At 37.5% G+C, this 19,567-nt stretch overlaps 3 protein-coding genes across 3 annotated transcripts; all 3 read left to right on the forward strand.

The window, feature by feature from the left end:
• Nucleotides 1-10,322: 10,322 nt before the first annotated feature.
• On the forward strand, nt 10,323-11,261 carry LOC115634193. The gene is made up of 2 exons (XM_030531781.1): nt 10,323-10,749; nt 10,811-11,261. The coding sequence occupies exons 1-2, from the start codon at nt 10,366-10,368 to the stop codon at nt 11,153-11,155; spliced, it is 729 nt and encodes a 242-aa protein (XP_030387641.1). The 5' UTR covers nt 10,323-10,365; the 3' UTR covers nt 11,156-11,261.
• A 3,497-nt stretch (nt 11,262-14,758) lies between these two features.
• LOC115629906 (proteoglycan 4) lies at nt 14,759-16,236 on the forward strand. The gene is made up of 2 exons (XM_030526515.1): nt 14,759-15,200; nt 15,261-16,236. Exons 1-2 carry the CDS (start codon nt 14,829-14,831, stop codon nt 16,089-16,091), a joined length of 1,203 nt encoding a protein of 400 aa, XP_030382375.1. The 5' UTR covers nt 14,759-14,828; the 3' UTR covers nt 16,092-16,236.
• Nucleotides 16,237-18,126: 1,890 nt separating this feature from the next.
• On the forward strand, nt 18,127-19,303 carry LOC115632160 (protein TsetseEP). Its single transcript, XM_030529226.1, has 2 exons — nt 18,127-18,522; nt 18,584-19,303. Exons 1-2 carry the CDS (start codon nt 18,127-18,129, stop codon nt 19,301-19,303), a joined length of 1,116 nt encoding a protein of 371 aa, XP_030385086.1.
• Nucleotides 19,304-19,567: the final 264 nt, after the last annotated feature.

Consider the following 19,567-nt stretch of genomic DNA (forward strand, 5'->3'; position numbering starts at 1 on the left):
AAAAGGACACACCCGATGAGCATTTTGGCTTTGCTCCACCTGCACTGACGGCAATGGTATGGGAGTTCCCATTCTTGTGACGGTCAAGTCTATGACCATTTGATTTGAGGGATTTGCGGTCCCATCCGGTTTATGGCGAGTTCCGGTCTCATTTTTTGTTTTTGTTTGTTTGTTTTAAAACAGTTCATAGTTGTGATGGGAAGGGGATCAATAGATGGGTGGGGGTGTAAATCAAATAAATAAAACAAACTTGCGCAGCGTACGTATATAAGGCATTTGTCTGCAAAAGTTGATGTCTCTAGCTTCTGTAGACAGACAGAGTAGATGACTCGCCCTGTTATTCTGATCAAGAATATATATATGTATATACTCTGTACGGTCTGCCAAGCCTCCTTCTGCTTGTTACATTTTTCATCTCCCGCAAACCTAATATATACATTTATCTTATACATTTTTTGTACAGAAGATAATAACATTATTTGTTTCCACATGATTAGTAAAATAAAACATTTATTTTAGTGCTAGAACTCTGGGAGTAGAAAAGATAATTAATTATGTATATATTTGTTTATATTATACATTTAAGCTTTATGGCTCCAACGTCTTTGTAAAATGATCAATATTTGAGATTTTGATATTATTTGTATTTATTTATTTATTTGTATCGAACGTAATCGTTGTTTTTCTATTGTTTTTAATCAAGAGTGGCTAGACATCAAAATATATAGCACACTACGGAATGACGAACGCTGATTGTTTAAAGTGTTAGTGCTCACACGTGTGTTGTTTGGAGTGTTTATAAATAAAGTAGAAGATAAGTCAATCGTGATATTAGCGTAGGCCCAATGGGTGGCGCGATGGCATTTGTTACGGTAGTCAATAAAGCCACAATGGTACAGTGGTACAATGGTACGTGACGATATAAGCGTACTTCTCCCCAATTTCTCCATTTACTCCTTTATATTATGTACTGCGACATCAATTTGCTTGATGAAAAGTCGGTGGCAAAACAATGAGTTTGACTAACATGTTATAAATTGAAAGAAACGTTCAAAATTGAAAACGTTGAATTTGTCAATTATCAAATGTAAATAATTATAATTAATCGATAAGAGAGAATCTTTGTAAGACCTAAAAGTTTACTGAAGACCAACAAATGATAATAAAACTTTCCCTCAAAAATCATCGATGGTATCACCACAAAAACGTTAAACCACGCCCATCCATATTCAAGACATTTGACAGCATTTTGAACATGCTTTGTGATTCAACAAAGAGTAAGCGATTTAATTGGGTATACTCGTATACCCAAATGGGTGTGTGTGCTGGCATGCCCAACTTGTGTCATTGTTGGTTTGTTTATTGTGCCGATATTCGTGGCAATCCCATGCACGCCCTCATCTAAGAATTGGCAGGTTCTTGTTTTATTCCAGCAAACTTAAATTTTTCCTGTTTACATTGGACGATATCGACATGAACGCTGCCGGCTTTGTCCGTTGTAAAATGCAGCTATTGTTTTCAGTCGGCTTTGCAGCTCGGTTTAATACAATTCGGTGAGTGTGGCTGTGTGGTGCAATCTGATATTTTTGGCTTTTTTTCTTCAGCTTTTTCATTTTAACAAGTTTTCCAATATTCGAAATAGCAATGTGTTCCTTGCCATTTGCTTGCACTGCATACTTCCTTAGCTCTGAACGGCTTAAATGGTTTTTATTGTATTTTTACTGAATATTGGAAACTGTTACGTACGCACTCTCCTAGTGCTTGATATACCACAATAGTTGTGCGAATTGGCTGCTTTATTGCCAAGAAATTTAATATTCGTCGAAAAATATTCACGTATTTAGTCGCCAAAAAAGTTACAGCAATAAGTTGACATCACATAACAACGAAGCAACATTTTTACAAGTAAGCTGCTCAACTAACGTTTGTTGTTGGTCTCCTTTCATACATTTTGCATAAGCCAACCAAATTTTTACAAAAGCATAACTTGGCGAACTTTTAAAAGCATAGTCGGAAAACTACTTGTATACTGCAGCCTGCCTCATTCAGTTGCTTTGATGGCGACCGTTGACGTTGTTGACTTCATTTCATGTTGCGGTTTTTGTTGCCTCCTACAACAACTGGCCATAAATGCTCACTTTTTTGCCTCGTTCATTTCATTTGGAACATTTACTTTCATTTTTTCTCGGCGTTTCTAACTTAAAGTTCATAAAATAGCTGCGGGAGACAACTTTTGTGTTTATGGAGGCTTATTATTATTTTGCTTGTTTTTCATTTTTGTCCAGTAGTTTGTTGCAGTATTACTTTAGAAATGCTTCTACATATTTATTCTGGAAAACTTATTTTGTAGAATTTGGAAAAAAGTTCATTTTATAGAGCAGTTGCACTCTTTTGTGGGATTCAAGTAGCCAGTTTCATTAATTTTGTTACGTTAAAATTGTTTATCGGTTTGTCTATGTTATTATACTTTGTACCCGAAGTGTAAAAAGGGTAAGTATACATATTATATATAGTATTATATTATTATATTTTGTAATAGGAATGTCTCGTCATACGATAAATAGATTTTGACAAATCTGACCAAAATTCTAAAGCTATATTCATTAAATTTTGCATACATAATAAATGTATAATAGAATTAATATATTATCTTTCGTTATTTAAAATTTTATCCAAATTGGTGAATTCTAAGAAACGATGTTGGCGAATCGATTTTACTCCAGACATGTCCTCATGCTCGACTGCAGCATTCTACGTATATCTTGTATATACATTTATGTTGTAATAAGTACATTTTTCATTATTAGAAGACATTGTTAGCTAACATATTTTATACCTTTTTATGAGCAGAAGGGTATACTAGTTAAGTTGGTTTTGCAAAGCTGTAAAAACCTTTTGTTGGAAATTTATTCTATTTGGTCTTATTCTATGATCTAAATATAAAATATGTATGATTGTAAAAAATAGATATAAATTACCTAATGGATTGCTTTTGTAAAATTTTTTCCCACTTTACATTGACAGCTGTATATTTTCTATAATATATAAGTAGAATATCTTAATCTCAATTGTAAGTACCTTATATAATAAGCTAAAGTGAATAAAGCAATTAAAAATAGATATTTGGTTTAAAAGCCGTTTAACTCTAACAACGCGTTTTTAAAAAATCTTCATATCTCCTCAAAAGATTTTTACTATTCCAAAACTTAAATTGCGGAATGAAAATTGAGAATGTTTTTTTATTTTATTATTTAGCACGTCAGTACGAATATATCGTAGATCCTTAACCTCTGTGTGAATTAATAATATGTATTATTTATGTGTATACTCTTTATTTTGTTTGTAATACCCAGAAGGAAGGACGGCTGAGTAAAGGTATTATTACTTATGTACATACAAGTATGAACATATATATGTATTATCAGTACAACAAGACAAGACCAAGCTGCCACGTCCATTTTAATAGTAGATTGTGCGAATATAATATTTAGCTCGTTTATAAATCCATTAATATAACTGAAAAGAGAGATATGCTCAAAATTTATAAGCCTCAAATAAAATCATGTGATTGTGAACGTACTTTTTATTTTAAATTCTATTGGGGAATATTGTGGGGGCTGTTAAAAATGTATTGCATTTCCTACAGGGGAAAAACTATAGTACTCTATACGAGTACTACTCGTATACTATACTGGTCTTTACGTTAAGTCAACATGGCAATTACATGCAGTTGGCCGTATAGGGAAAGGGCGGGCGGGAACAGGACAGACAGACCTCGCTGGTCCTGCTTCAAATGTTTGTGCAAGTACAAATTTAATTAGTTAGCATTTTCATTCGTTGCACACAAATACGAAGTATAGTAGACAAGAAAGCTGGCTGGCAGGCGGGCTGGTTCGTTTTGTTTCTCTGTGCAACAAGGCGAAAATTTCAATTTATGCTGCCAGGGAAGTTGTTGCTTCTGCTACTTCTCTAGTCGAGGTTGGATCTGCTTCTGTACTTTATGTGTAACAGCCCGTCAAGTTTGGTTGTTCCTGATGGTGTTATGACTGCTTGCTACTTGCTGTTCCCAGTGAGTGCCTTTGTTCTTGCAGCTAATCAAATTTTTATGACGCTCACAATTAGATGCAGGGACATTTGCAGCAGTTCATTAAATTTGTGTTTAATTAATTTTCATGCGACCGCTGTTTGGCGGCAAACACTGCAACGGACTCGCATTCAATTAAAATTCTTGTGCTTTGATAAGAACTCATAATCAGCGTGTAATCTATATAGTACGCATGCCCACGGATAATAGTACATACTCGTAGTTACAGATATGTGCGGCTAACGATAAAAGTGACGCACAAGCTTTTGACCATAAAACGCCCACATGGCTGCCGTAAAGGGCAACTGATGTGCAGCACAAGCGCTTCTACAATTCTCTGTGGCATAAATCATATGGCAACTATTTTGCCGACATTTACATGAGGAGTTATCGATAAGCATTGGCAGTGCCATTGCCATTGCCACTGCCACTGCCACTGGCATTGATACCGCCCCGGAGCCGCATTTGCGGTCCATCGACCACCACCATCGATGCGATTCAATATTATTGTTTATGGGCCTCGTTAGAATTGGCCATTGTAACTAATATGGAATACGAACATGCGCTTTAATTGAATTTCGCACTCCCTCGTAAAGTTCGAACGCGCTTCTGCCAATAGTTGCTCATAACTAGCCAAGAGATAGCAGAAGCATTAACAAAAATAGCAACAACAACACTTGGTACGCCCAAGTTTTATTAAGTATTACAACCACTCACACACACACACAATTGGCGAATTGTTATTTTTATTTCGCGTTTCATTGCTGAACTTAGCTTCTTTCTTTTATGTGCATTGTCCTTGCCTGGACTCGCATCCGGGAAATGACAGCGTGTTTAATTGCGCGCAGTTCTTGTTATTGCAATCGTAAAATCTTTTGTTATTACGGCACAACAATTTGCTGTACTCGTCGTTGTGTGTAGTTCGTAAAAATAATAATAATAATAAGCATGACATCGGCGCGAATACGTTATTTTTGCTGCGAAATAATAATTTAAACTCACACAGCTTTACAAAACATGATTAGGATTATTAACTTAATATTACGATATTTTGCTGTACTCCCAATTTCCTGCAAACCTTGTTTGTTGCTTTGCTTTCAATTACTGATGTTGCTCGAGATTGCTATTAAAAAACAATTATCGCAAAGTAAACAGTCCTAATCTAGCCAATAAGGACTGAGAAATCGACATAAAAGCAACAAAAAACTGCTGCCGTGTCACGTTTAAGTTTGGTTGGATTTGTGATAAGCTATATAAGTAGCTGTTGCCAACGTCGTATGAGGTTTCTTGGAACTTATCTAAATGCCAAATTCATTTCAATAGTTATTATTGTTGCTACTCGGCCGTTGAATCTTATTGTAAATGAAATTTATGAACATCCGCTTCACGGACTTGTCGCTTTCTCATTTCCTGCTATATAGTTGACTCTACTATATATTATACGGAATTGCCAGCGCCAGCGAAAGTTCTGGCAATGCCGAATCTAACCTGGTGTTGCTCGGGTCGGTTTCTGGAAGGTTTCCATTACAACAGAGAAGTTGACGCCCAAGAATTACCTGAAACATATGATTCCAATAATAGGTAGCTACTAGACGACTTGAATGATTCAACAATGGAGGCACACAATAGTTTGCTTCCTTGCAACGATCCAACACAAATGGTGGACTCTTTTGTCTGCTTTTAGGAATTGCGCACCTGTGCCTTCTTTCCATAGGGTACAAAATGAAATCCAAAATCAAATTAATAAGATCCAAAGTCATATATAACATTGCATTTATTTCAAAAAGTCAAGGGCTAAGAAATATGGAAATAGTTATAAAGAAATCATATTGAAATATGTTTTATTGACTTATTAATGCCTAACATTCAGAATTCGACGTCGTTTCTAGCTTTCGATATATCAAAGCACCTGCTGTGTTTCACTTTTTGTTGATTTTGTTGAGTCCAATAAATGAACTGGCATCTTGCGAAGTGCAAAAAAATGTGTCCTATTAATGGGCACGAAACCATCCATGTTTAGTAAGGCTCTTCTTGCCATAATTGTGCTTGTATTTGCTCCGGGCCCGCTCAAAATGTTGCTTGACCTCAATACGTAAGTCTACATACTCATCGTTGACCTGTAAATTTAGCTCTACTGCGTTGATGTGTGTAGGTGCGATTTAATTTCTTCTTATACTTAAATCATCTAACCATCTGTTGTCGTTGCAGGTGCCGTTAAAGCTAAGTCACCCGACAAGCATTTCTGAGGATCATCACAACGTTGCTTTTGGAGATATTCTTGCAAGTTTCTTCATCGAACTTTACATATGGATATCGCAGCGACAGCTGACCCTAATACATAAGATTGGCGTCCCTGAAATCTCATTATCAAACTCTGATTTATAATCAGTAATAAGTATTTTTATCATGATGCTTGGCTAACCACTTCCACTTAAATTAATATGAGCTTAAGTTTATGATCTTCCATCGAACTATACCCCATTTAGCCACTTATACTATTGAAAATGTACCATTGGAAGAAGAATACCTTTGCGAACATTTTGACTCCAAATTAACTTCAATCTTCACATCTCCACAACTGTATTCATTAAACGTTGATGCAAGGATTCTAATGATCCTTATACATCTAATCCTTTGTAAATTATAGAAAGCATGACAATAAAACTACACTTTCTAACTTAAGTAACTTTAATAACGTTTCAGACCATATCTGGCCGTGAGTCAGGCTATAGTTGGCCGGATGGTAAATAAAATTCCCCTAATGGAGGTGTTATATTAATGCTGCTAGAGTATTTCTGAAACTTTCTTATCTTGACTGTATAAATTTTCAATTATTGTTGCATGCTCTGTCGTTGACGTATTAATTAATAATAAATAACAACAATGCCTTTTCCTTTCTCTTTTCCTTTTTATAAAACGACTTCAATATTTCATTCGACTTCAATATACCATTTGTATATGTACATTCCGATTGATTTAATGAAGAAAAGGAGGTATGACAGAGCCCATGTATAGTACATACTTTATATATTTTCTTTTACAAATTTTAGCTGTTTAATTATTTAAATTTAATTATAATGTAACTAAGTATGTAATAGTTACACACAAAATTTTTTATTTGGTCAGAATATCTTTAAGATGACCAACTTGACCAAGTAGAGTCTGAATATAATGAAATTTCAGGGACTCCAATCTTCGAAGGACATAATCCTTATATCAATGAATGCTTCTAAGTATTGTGGTCAGTTGTCGTTACTTTATCAATATATAAACATGCAGGTAAAAATCGAAGAGTGCTTACGAGGATCGTTGCGATATTGTACATATTGACTGTGAGAACGCTTGTCGGGTGACAGATTATTCCCAAAAATAGTGGAACCCTAAATACTTTGAATAAGATCAAGCTTATGAATGTGCAAATTACTAAAAAAAAACTAATTTAATTTATATTTCCATATTTCCTCTAAGTTGACTACATGTACGTTATTTTAAATTTTTATACTCTGTACATGAAATGTAGAAGAGTATATTAGGTTTGCGGGAGCTGAAAATGTAACAGGCAGAAGGAGGCGTGGCAGGCGCTGCTCAAGCGCTGCCCGCGGCTGTTGTTGATGCTGGTGCTTTGGTTGACTGCGAACATGCTTACACAGACACGAATATACGAGCATAAACATACATACACTCACATAGAGGCAATTGCTTTATATATGTGCAATTATACACCCTTTACGTGAGTTCGAATACCAAAAGAGGTAAAATCGATCTAATTTTTTTTTATGTTCTTAATTGTTTTTAATTTCTATAATTATTGTAAACATGTGTACAGAGTATTTCAAAGTCGGGACACCCGACTTTAGCTTTTTTACGTGATTTGTAAGTGCTTACTCATATTTAATAAATTAATAATTATTGGAATTTAATTGACATGTAAATTTTTAATTTAGCTTGTCAAAAGACGAATCAAATTGGAGATTATTAGTTCTTAAATAAAGAAATTAGATCATAAATATTTCCCCATTAGATAGCTTTGTGTACTCATGTGATTCACATTACCTAAATGTGGCATTTCCAAAGTTGCTGTCTCGGAAAAGTGTTTATATTGTAGTTTTAGCTCCATTTGAGAAAGAAAAAAATTAGTTGTGGGCCACTCGTCAGATGTTGCTGCAAATGCAGTTCCTGCCTTTTTAAGAACAGCGGCGCTGATGAGTGCCAATCTATCAGAGCGCTGAGCAAGTAACTCAATGTCGGCTTTCCCCACGCCTCCTTACTTGACTTCTCGCTCCGCTTATTCGTCTGTATGTGTTGCACGACTTCATTTGCGAGGCAGAAGATATTGCCTGACAGCCTCTTGAAATGCACTTTGATGCACCGTGGCAGTAGAGCTGTGCGGCGGTGTGGCTATGTGGCAGGAGCAACAGAGCTCGCTTAGTATTCAGCTCAGGGCAGACAGGTCGCGGCACGCTAAGCATTTCGGGGGCCGGCAGCTGCAGCAGCGATGTTAGCATTCACGTTTAAGTAAATAAAATTAATCATACGCACAGCGGTGCCGCAGGTGAAGGGCGGCTGCCACCAGACATGCATCAAACAGCGCGTGCAGAAATTGGAAAATTGAAAATTCATTGTGTTATTGGTGGTGGTCGGGTGCTGGGGTGGTGGCAGAGGGGGAGGTGGTGGTACGCGCTGTTGGCGTAAACTCTTAAGTCCGTCGTTTGTGAATTGTGCGCGTGCAAAATGAAATGAATTATTTGCGTGTGTGTCAGTTGTGTGACTACGTTATTGAGAGAGACGAAACGGATTTTTGCCACTACTGTAATTTCCTGAGTACTTGTCTGCGAATATTATTAAAGTTATCTTGACCACTATGTGGCCAAGATTTCGATTGAAATATCAATCGGAAGGTGCTTCTTGGAATTCCTTTAAAATAAATAAAACCAATATGTTTGCCATTGACATACCTTCGGCTGATAACGTGTCGATTTATCTATATTAAGTTTGTAAATAAATCATTTGTTGATAAAGACAAGTCAGCTCTTAAGTATTGCCAAGTCATACAAAAAATGTATTTTTCACGGGATTCACGATATGCAGCTAAAATTGACAAACTTATGTTAAAGCCTATTGCATGAATCAATTTCCGGGATATTTTCCGAGTGTAAAACAGTCAATAAAACAAACAAAAATGCTAGAGTCAAGCCTGCCGAACTTTTCGATATCCGGTCCATACAGAGTTAAGTCATATCGGCAACAACAAATCGTATATTGCTGGCAGAGCTTGGGCACATATACATTTATGGGTATAATTTCCTTAAGAATTAATGGCACATAATTACTGAACGGATGCAAAGTTTGGTAAAGAAATCCAAGGAAAATTAGCTAGATTAGGTTTTTGCAAAATAAAAAATGTAACATACTAAAGGAGGCGTGGCAGACCCAACAAAATAAATTATTTTTTATTTTATTTATTAATTATATTTATGTCAAAAAAAAAAAAATTCACTGTCGGGAAATTATATATAAAGATTATAAAAAAATCTTTACAAAGTAGGAAAGATTAAGGAGAAATGTGATCAAATTACAATAGTATCTAATAAGCGTTGTTTGCCTTTCGGCTAGCTAAGCCCGTCTTACTGCCAAGTGTGGACAGAGGCGGCAACAGATCTACCAATATAAAAATAAAAAGCCTAACAGAGAGAAGAAGCTTAGAATTAGTTGTTAATTGGGGGGAAGATTTATTAGCCACTCCGGCAGGACAACATAAATCGATGGAGGTATGTCTGTCCATCACACATATGCTTTATTCATATAAAATCATTTTTATTACAATTTTGCATATTGCTTTTTCAAACCGTTTGTGTATTTTTTAAAATGAAACAAGTATTCTAGACATAAGTACAGGGTATTTCAAAGTTGGGACGCGCGACCTTACATTTTCTACTTGTTTATAACTTAATCTGCGTACTTTGTACGATAACATTTAACAATTTCTTTAAGTTTAAATAACATAGTGGGCGGCGGCATGGAAATTGTTATTAAAAGTCTTAGAATTTAACAATTGTTTTTATAACTTTGATAACAAATTGAATAAAAAAAGCATACGAATATGTGTACTGCTATACTGATATTTTTAGTTTATATGTGGACTGTCGATCTATTTCCGGCCAATTATCAAAATCTTTTCGTATAAAAATGCGCACCTTTTCAATAGCTGCCTCAGTGTCGAAGGCGCAGACCCTAAAGCTGTTACCGAATATTAATATACATTACTTAAACATTTTATTCAAATGAAAATGCATCAATGTTGCTATTTGTTTGCCTTATTGGCATGTTTGCTGGCCAGCGCCAGCGCAAGTTCCAGCTTACCCATTGGCGACTCCAAGCTGTTGCAGCTCATGCGCGCCACTCGCAGCGCTCAGCAGACTGATCCTCAGCGATCTCTGGACTGTTTCCATTACTACAGTGAGCTGTTCGAAGGGTACTTGCAGATATACGAGACTGAATTTGCACAGTGTGAGGCTGATGCGAAGAACTTAACTGAGAAATACGATTCCAACTATGTGGGGTCACTAAAAAACCTGAATACATATTCGGACTTGGCGTGCACTAATTTGCTCGCATGCTATGACTCGTCAAGGGTACTGGACTCCTTTGGCTGCTTCGCGCAGGTGGTAAGTACAACACCCTATCTCGACTTATTATTAAGATATTTAACAAATGGCTTGGTTTCAGGGACCCGAATCTTCCAAAGATATATACGCTGTTTCAACGAACGCTTCGGTTTACTATGGTCAGTTGCTGCTGCAATATCAATATGCGCAGTTCGAGGAAGAAACTTGCAAGAATACCTCCAGAAATGCATACGAGCAACGTTGTGATGCGGCCTATGTTGATCTTCAGAAATGCTTGAAGGGCGAGATTCCTGTGCCGACACCTGAACCGACGACCATATCAACAACTGTTGCCACGACAACCAGGACCACGACGACGCCAACCACCGTACCAACGCCGCCGGAGGACAACTTTAATAGCGACATCGCAAATATTTTGAATAAGATCAAACATTTAAACGTTTGATTGATTTGACTACATCAAATCAAAACAGAACAAATTATTGTATATATAATTATACATGTATTTCAATGAAGCAAAGTCGATATGAAATATAAATATACACCTACCACTCGCTTGCGTTACTAGGGAACCTCGTGTTAAGCGAAATCGTGTTAAACGAGACAAGAGTGAGTTCAACTAATGCGCTGCTTTTTATACTCTGCACATGAAATGTAGAAGAGTATATTAGGTTTGCGGGAGCTGAAAATGTAACAGGCAGAAGGAGGCGTGGCAGACCCCACAGAGTATATATATTTTTGATCAGCATGACAAGACGGGTCGATCTAGCCCTGCCTGTCTTTCTGTCTGTCCGTCTGTCTGTCTGTCCGTATGAACACCTGGATCTCAGAGACTATAAGAGATAGAGATACACAATTTTTCGCAAGGATGCCTTATGTGTGTACGCTGTGCAAGTTTGTTTTACTTTTTTCATTTTCCCCCCCACTTCCCCCCTATGGGGGTTTTCCCGATTTGCCATTCGTATAATCGAATATATCTCGGAGACTATAAGACCTAGGGACACGAAATTTTATTCCATGATGCCTTTTGTGAATACGCAGAAAATGTGTATTTTGGAGTTTCCTTCCCTCTCCCCTCTCCCACGCAAAACGTAACTCCCGTAGTTCTTGCAATTTCGAGCTCAAATACTCCCAGTGAGTGATTATGTATCCGTATGTCAAGTTTCACTATGATAGACCGATTTAACAAGAAGTTATAGCATTAAATATATTTGCTGCCCAAGCGCTGCCCGCAGCTGTTGTTGATCCTGGTGCTTTGGTTGACTGCAAACATGCCCACACAGACACGAATAGACACTCATAGCCAAGCATACACTCACATAGACGAATGTGCAATTATACACGCTTTACGTGAGTTCGAATACCGAGAGAGGTAAAATCAATAAATTTTTTTTTTTAATAATTATTCTAAACATATGTACAGAGTATTTCCAAGTAGGAACCCCGGACGTTAGCTTTTTTACTTGTCCAAAAATATTTTTCAGCTTATATTGTGTAAGATAAAGGGTTTTCAGAATAGGTAGTGAATTTATAATCCTGTTATGCCTTTGTACATTTTCCTGTTTGATGCGTTTGTTAAAGTTGCTGGCTTAGCGGCAGAACATGAAAACCAGACTACGAATGAGTGAAGAGAAGGCCAACTTTCTCAATTTCTCTTCCTGGTTATTTCCGCAGGCACAGCACTAAAAACTACTAGAAATAAAGTGACGAGTTAAAGCTGATATTGACAACACTCGTCAAGTGAGAGACGGCGCGGCATAAAAAACGTATTGCAACTTAATTAACGACATGGGAAAGTAAAGAGCCGCCGTTCTGCAATTTGCATAGGCAATGCGGAAGAGAGTGGGAGAGCCACAAAGTTTTTGCATTTGCGACGTGATTTTAATTTTGCTAGTGGATTATCAAAGAGCCTTGAAGCAACATTAAAATGCAAACATGCAAATCAGTTTGTTAACTTTCACGCCTGTTGCTAAGGACCGGCAAACAAGTAGGAGCCCACATTAATGCAAGGCAAAGAATTGAATAAACAGTTGTTGCATTTTGGCCCCCAGGCGTTTTTGTCATTAACATTAACATTTAATTGAATTTGTTTTTGGTTTTTGTTGTTTTTGTTGCTGGCTTAGCAATTAAAATAAGCTCCGAATGCTGCAGTTGCCCCAACATGGCGCGCCCTACACAAATGAACCTAATAACATAGGCACCGTGCAACGCGTAGCACTCTGCAAGTTGCAAGTTGAATGTACCTCAACAAACTGGCCTTTGTGTGTGCACACATTTATGCAAGTACTATACTTGTACATATATGCGAGTGATGTGGCTGCGTGCTGTTCGGAGTGCTCACAAAGAACGCAATTAAGATATGCAAATTAGAAGATGTGTGTAGTGATGTGTGTTTGCGTTTGCTTGCTTTATTAAGGTCTCAGGTGGTGGCATGCGATTGTAGGCGCTAGATAAATTCTTGGGCTCTTCCAAGAAATTACTGAGATCGCGAGATAAGACAATGACTGATAATTGAATGTTTTTTCATAACATGTTGCTATCTTCTCAAGCGTCGTTTATTGCCTTTCTATACAGATATAAAATTGCATTAATTAAAAATTTGCTCAGATTATCTTCAATGGCATAAAATGAAGCATTAACTATAGCTGTGGGTATTACGGATATTTAAAAACTCCGTTCGTATGAACACCTGGATCTCATCTCGTGTAAGAGCTACAAGCAAAAGATGCCTTATATACATAACTACTGTAACATTTGTTAATTTTATCCAATTAGTGGTTATGTATCCATATGTAAAGTTTCATCACGATTGGCTAAAGGAAGTCATAGCCATTAATCTAATCTCTGCCTAAGCTCTGCCAGCAGCTGCTGTTCCTGCTTTGGACCAACTCTGTACTGCATGCCGATGCAAATGTGTAGTAATCAATCATTTTAATTTTTTACAATTTTGCTAATTGCTTTTTTCCGATTGCCATAAATTTATTTAATTATTGTACACAGAGTATTTAAAAGTCGGGGCACCCGACATTTGCTTTTCCACTTGTTATAGCTTATCGCTATCAGTATTGATTAGATGTTTATTATTAGAGACCCGAAGAGTAACAAGTCCTAGACTTCATGACTCATGTATATTAATTTGTTTTTGTGATTTTTTCAGTTAACTACGCACCTCGTGTTTCGATAAGACGATGTTCAGGGGACATTGTGATTTTTTTTTCCGGTGACACCAAGCAATACAATTATTGATGTATAGTTTTTAGTGTTTAAAGTAACACGTAGTATATTAATATTTTCAATAAATAAATACTAAAGTAGCTCCATGGGGAAATCTTATCAAGTTGTAGCGCCATGCGTACTTAAAACTTAACCTGATAGCAATAGCCAATGACACGATGACCATCACCTAAATTTGTGGCAGAGATAAAATAATTGCGGGTATACTCATAAAATTACTGAATAATTAGAAATAAAAATTTTTAAATTATTAGTAATAAACTGCACAGATTTGTTATACTTTGTTAATGCATGTAATTTAACAGCTTATTATAAGTAGTAACACAAGATTAGAATTCAATGATTAGATTCGAAGGAAGCAATAAATATGGATTTACTTTTTACGCCTAAAACTATAAAAACACTTTCACTTTTCTGATAAGATTGTGAGCGTGTACAATTTTTTGGGTTTTTATATAGATTATGCTATAAATAAATTATATAAAATATATACTGTGTGAACTCGAGAATATTTTTATAATATTAATTGTGTTGAATGAAATAAAAAATAATAAATACCTTATCTCCTGCAAGAAAAACCCCTTAACTGCTTCTTCGGAAATGTTTTTGAAACGCATTGTGAGTAGTGGCTTCGTGATAAGAATGATAACGCCGACTGGATTCCACGATAACTCAAGTGATAGAACGAAATCTAAAGTAATAATATGGCAATAACATGACATTTATATTCGACGTTTTATGGACCTTAGTACTTGACTACGATGCCTATAAAGCCTAACTGAGGTTCACAATACGGCCAAGTAGTAAAAGCGCGCTTGTCGCGAACGAACGAACAAAGTGAAAATTACTGAAAAATACAGCAAAGCATTTACCAAACAATAAAAATGTTCACGAAATTGTGTGTGCTCCTTCTGAGCATTTGCCTTAGCTATGCAGCTGTTCCGCAGAATAACCTCCACGAGCTTGGTCTAATGAGTTTCATGATGCAGTCCCGTGATCTGACCCAAGACGACCCCACCCGTTCGCTGTCCTGTTTTGATTACTATGTTCCCATACTGAAGGATATTGCTGATGAGTATCAAGTGGAGTACACTAGGTGCTTGGATGTTGCTGATGCCCAACGTTTGGACGTTGATGAGTCAACGAAACCCGATCGTGAAGCTATCGAGGATTCCGCTAGCAGTTCTTGCGCTGCTCTGCAAAACTGTAACGAAAACAGTAGCTCGATTCCTTTCTTCGAGTGCTACGCGGAAGCGGTACGTTGAAACTATATCAATATTCAAAGGAGCGTTTAGTATCATCTTTCAAATTTCTAGGGTTCTGAAAATGCAAAATCAATGTTTACCATATCGGCAAATGCATCTGAGCTGTTGGCTAAAGTACGCGAAGAATACCGACTAATTGATGTGAATCAATATGTTTGCACAAACAAAACAGAGCGGGAATACGCTGAAAATACCGCTGAGACCTATGAAGAGCTTAGTAAATGTTTGGCCGGTGCAGGAGTGCCCGTGGCAACGTCTTCCTCTTCAGCGCCAGCATCATCTACAACTTCTGAGCCATCCACCGCTGAGCCATCCCCTTCTGAGCCATCCACCGCTGAGCCATCCCCTTCTGAGCCATCCACCGCTGAGCCATCCCCTTCTGAGCCATCCACCGCTGAGCCTTCCCCTTCTGAGCCATCTACCGCTGAGCCATCCACTGCTGAGCCTTCCCCTTCTGAGCCATCTCCTTCTGAGCCATCTCCTTCCGAGCCATCTCCTTCTGAGCCATCCACCGCTGAGCCATCCCCCTCTGAGCCATCCACCGATGAGCCTTCCCCTTCTGAGCCATCTCCTTCTGAGCCATCTCCTTCTGAGCCATCCACCGCTGAGCCATCCCCCTCTGAGCCATCCACCGATGAGCCTTCCCCTTCAGAGCCATCGCCTTCTGAGCCTTCTCCGTCTGAGTCATCTCCTTCTGAGCCATCACCAACTGATGGGCCAACAGACGCACCCGAGGATTCCTCTCCTTCAGATTCTTCGGAATCAACAGCAAACTCGTCTCCAGAAGAACCATCTACTGAAGAACCATCACCTGAAGAGGATATTAAAGATATATTCGACAAATGGCTGTCCGGCTGGAAGAATAAGTTCCAGCGTTCCTAATTTAGTATTACAACAAATTGTATAATCGATAATTAAACAAAAATGGAAAACTGTAAAAAAAAGTGATTTTCAATTCAATTTAATCAAAGTTCATGAATATATATCAAATTCAATAAAAAACCAATACCAATTTGCAGCTACAAAATGATTGTAAAACTTTTTATCAAAGCCTACTTTTTAGAAGAATGAATTTTTGTGCACATACTTTGAAGCTACATGAGATTTTTGTGTTAATGTGGCCAACAGGAATGTAAATTTTTTAAATATTCGTGTTGACTGCTTTTGACCTAAAAGGTACAAGAGGTGTGCGCGAGCTAAAAATGTAACAGGCAGAAGGAGGAGTGCCTGACGCAAACTACTTATATATATTCTTGATCAATTTGAAGAAACTAGTCGATCCAGCCCTGTCTGTCTGTCTGTCCGCCTTTCAGTCTGTTCGTCCGTATGAACACCTGGATCTCAGAGACTATAGTAAAGACACAAAATTGTGACACACCCCCCACCGGGCCAATGTAGGGTATTTTATACTTCCACTACAATTGGAGTTTGACCATAAAAGTTGGCCACCTTTGTTCAATGCAGTAAAGATTATTTATTGCGTAGACCTTCAAAGCTATTCAGATCATTTTGCATTTGAATTTATTCGTCCATAAATAATTAACAACCTTTTGGAATGGTGAATTTAGTTTTGGACTATACATTAACATTTATTGAATTGAGCACATAAATATACAATTATTGCTTTTTTAAAGCAAATTGTTCACCTCAAATATGCAGGAAAAATAAAATAAATTGATCATTTATAAAAGTGTCAAAATTTGAGCAAGATGGCTGGCTAGCTAACTATCATTCGCAAAGAGCAGTTGCACTGTAATGCCCAAATTGATTTTTAACTGACATTGAAAGCTTTTGAACTGCCCAGAGAATATTATTTTGAAAGCTGCTTAAGACTTTCTATGGCGAGCTTAAAATGAAGTAATTCCATACAGAACAGCCAGAGCTGTGTAAATGTGTACGCCATCTTCAGAAAATTCAATTCATTTTCTACTTGTATACAATATAATTGAAAAAGCTTCAGTAATATTGTATGTGGCTGATATAGGAATAGGTTATCATTCCAGTCGCCCCTTCCAACGATGTGATTCATGCGATTAGCTTAGTCTTGTTTGTATATGTTAAAATATAAAGCACAATTTTCAATAGATTATACTTTTTATAAGCTGCCTGCCATAGCAAAATGGAAGGCCTTGCGTGAATATCTGTAAAGCTTTTTGCTCAGAGATAGTCAGACTCGTGTTAGTGTATGATGAATGGTACAGATATATTCTGGTGTGCACACGATTTTGATTAGGAAGTGACGTTCTTGTTTGTGGCTTACCATTAAACATTGTTCGTTATACTCTATGCCCAAAGAGTTTGGCAGGCACAACAGGGCTCCTAATGTACATTTGAATATTTTTATTACTTTTGAAATTAGTGGATTTTCGGAAAGACTATTGGCAATTTAGGCTCTTAAATCAACGAAATTATTCCACGAATGTACTTTATCTTCTAAAAAAATGTGCTGCTCATTTTCTGTCTACCATAATGTTGTTCTTGCAATACGAATTAATTTCTAGAATCATTAAAAAAAAATAACTAGAGGGTATAAAAGGGTCGATCGGCACTCGGCTTTGGCAAACGGGGATATTTTTAACAAATTCTTATCAACAAGAGGATCTTCTTTAACTTGTGCGATTGTCTGGTATTCGTATTCGTCATTATATAGTTGCCAATTTTTAATAAGACTTCTTAAAAATCTCATTAAAGAACAATCAGAATAATCTTGCCATGATTTCAAGTGTTGATAAATTCAAAATTGGGTTTTAATCAACCAATAACTTTTATAGGAAGCGACCACTGCCAGTGCACTGGCTTAATGATTAATGTGCGACTATAAAAGTGAAGTCTGTACTGATACTGCTATTAGTAAGATTCGAAACCTTTTAACTGAAACCGACTTTGTGAACTTGCGTCTAAAATATTACCGGAAGTCATGAAATTCGCGATCGCATTCACAGCCTGCCTGCTTCTGGCCAGCAGTTGCAGCGCCTTGTTTTCCAAGGGACATATCGATTTCGATTTACTGTTACGTCATCAACACATTGCCATGCGATCATTGGTTTCCACATATGATACGCCCAACGATATTGAATTAGTGAACTTGTGTTTCAATGGATACTTGAAGGATCAAGCAGCCGTTGTTGATAGCTATAATAAAGAATACAATGGATGTGTCGATGTGGCCCAACGTCAGAAAGACAAGTTAACTGAAGAAAGCTCAGAGCAGCGTAATGACTTGTTGTCTCGGAGCAACGATGTGTGTCAAGCTCTGACGGTCTGCGATGTTTACACTGACGGTCTGGAGTTCTTTGAATGTTACAATGGCGCAGTGAGTTTGGTGTTTTGGTAGAGCTATTATAATATAAGTACATTTTGCGAATTATTTTCAGTCAAGTGACACATACAAGGTCCTGTTCACTTTGAATTCTGATGCCAATACTCAGTACACTATTATAAGCGCTGCTTACTTGGCTATCGAAAGTGATCTCAGTGTCTGTTTTGATCAGGCACGCTTAAGCTATGCGAAGGACATGGACGTTGCCAATGAGAATTTGCAGACCTGTTTGGCTGGCGGTTCTTCGGATACCACAGAAGAAACTACCACTGAAGAACCCACCACTGAAGAACCCACCACTGAAGAGCCCACCACTGAAGAGCCCACCACTGAAGAGCCCACCACTGAAGAGCCCACCACTGAAGAGCCCACCACTGAAGAGCCCACCACTGAACAGCCCACCACTGAACAGCCCACCACTGAAGAGCCCACCACTGAACAGCCCACCACTGAAGAGCCGACCACTGAAGAGCCCACCACTGAAGAACCCACCACTGAAGAACCCACAACTGAAGAACCCACCACTGAAGAACCCACCACTGAAGAGCCAACAACTGAAGAACCCACCACTGAAGAACCCACCACTGAAGAGCCGACCACTGAAGAGCCCACCACTGAAGAACCCACAACACCTGAGGAGACAGCACCTGAGGAAACAACGCCTGAGGAGATAATTCCTGAAGAAACTACTGAGAAAAGTCAAGAAGAGGATGTGTTCAAAGCTCTGCCTTTGCTTCAAAAACATAATTGGCAACTGTTTAAGCGCCACTTTTAATCAGAAATCATGTTAACAATCTTGATAGAAAGGGTGCGATCGACTACGAACTATTCAGTAAACAAATTTGAAAGTAAAGAAACATTGTTAAATTATTCCACAAACAAATTAAATACATAAAACTATTTATATGCATTGAACATAATGTTTACTCACTCAGCAGAGAATCCATGCAACGTTTAGTAACTATGAAGTAGCCGTCCGTTCGTCTGTATGAACGCAAGGATCGCAGCAAGTACAAGAGCAAGAATAACCAAACTTGGT

Source organism: Scaptodrosophila lebanonensis, unplaced genomic scaffold (assembly GCF_003285725.1).
Source record: "Scaptodrosophila lebanonensis strain 11010-0011.00,11010-0021.00 unplaced genomic scaffold, SlebRS2 tig00000001-arrow-pilon, whole genome shotgun sequence".
NCBI classification, from domain to species: Eukaryota; Metazoa; Arthropoda; class Insecta; order Diptera; family Drosophilidae; genus Scaptodrosophila; species Scaptodrosophila lebanonensis.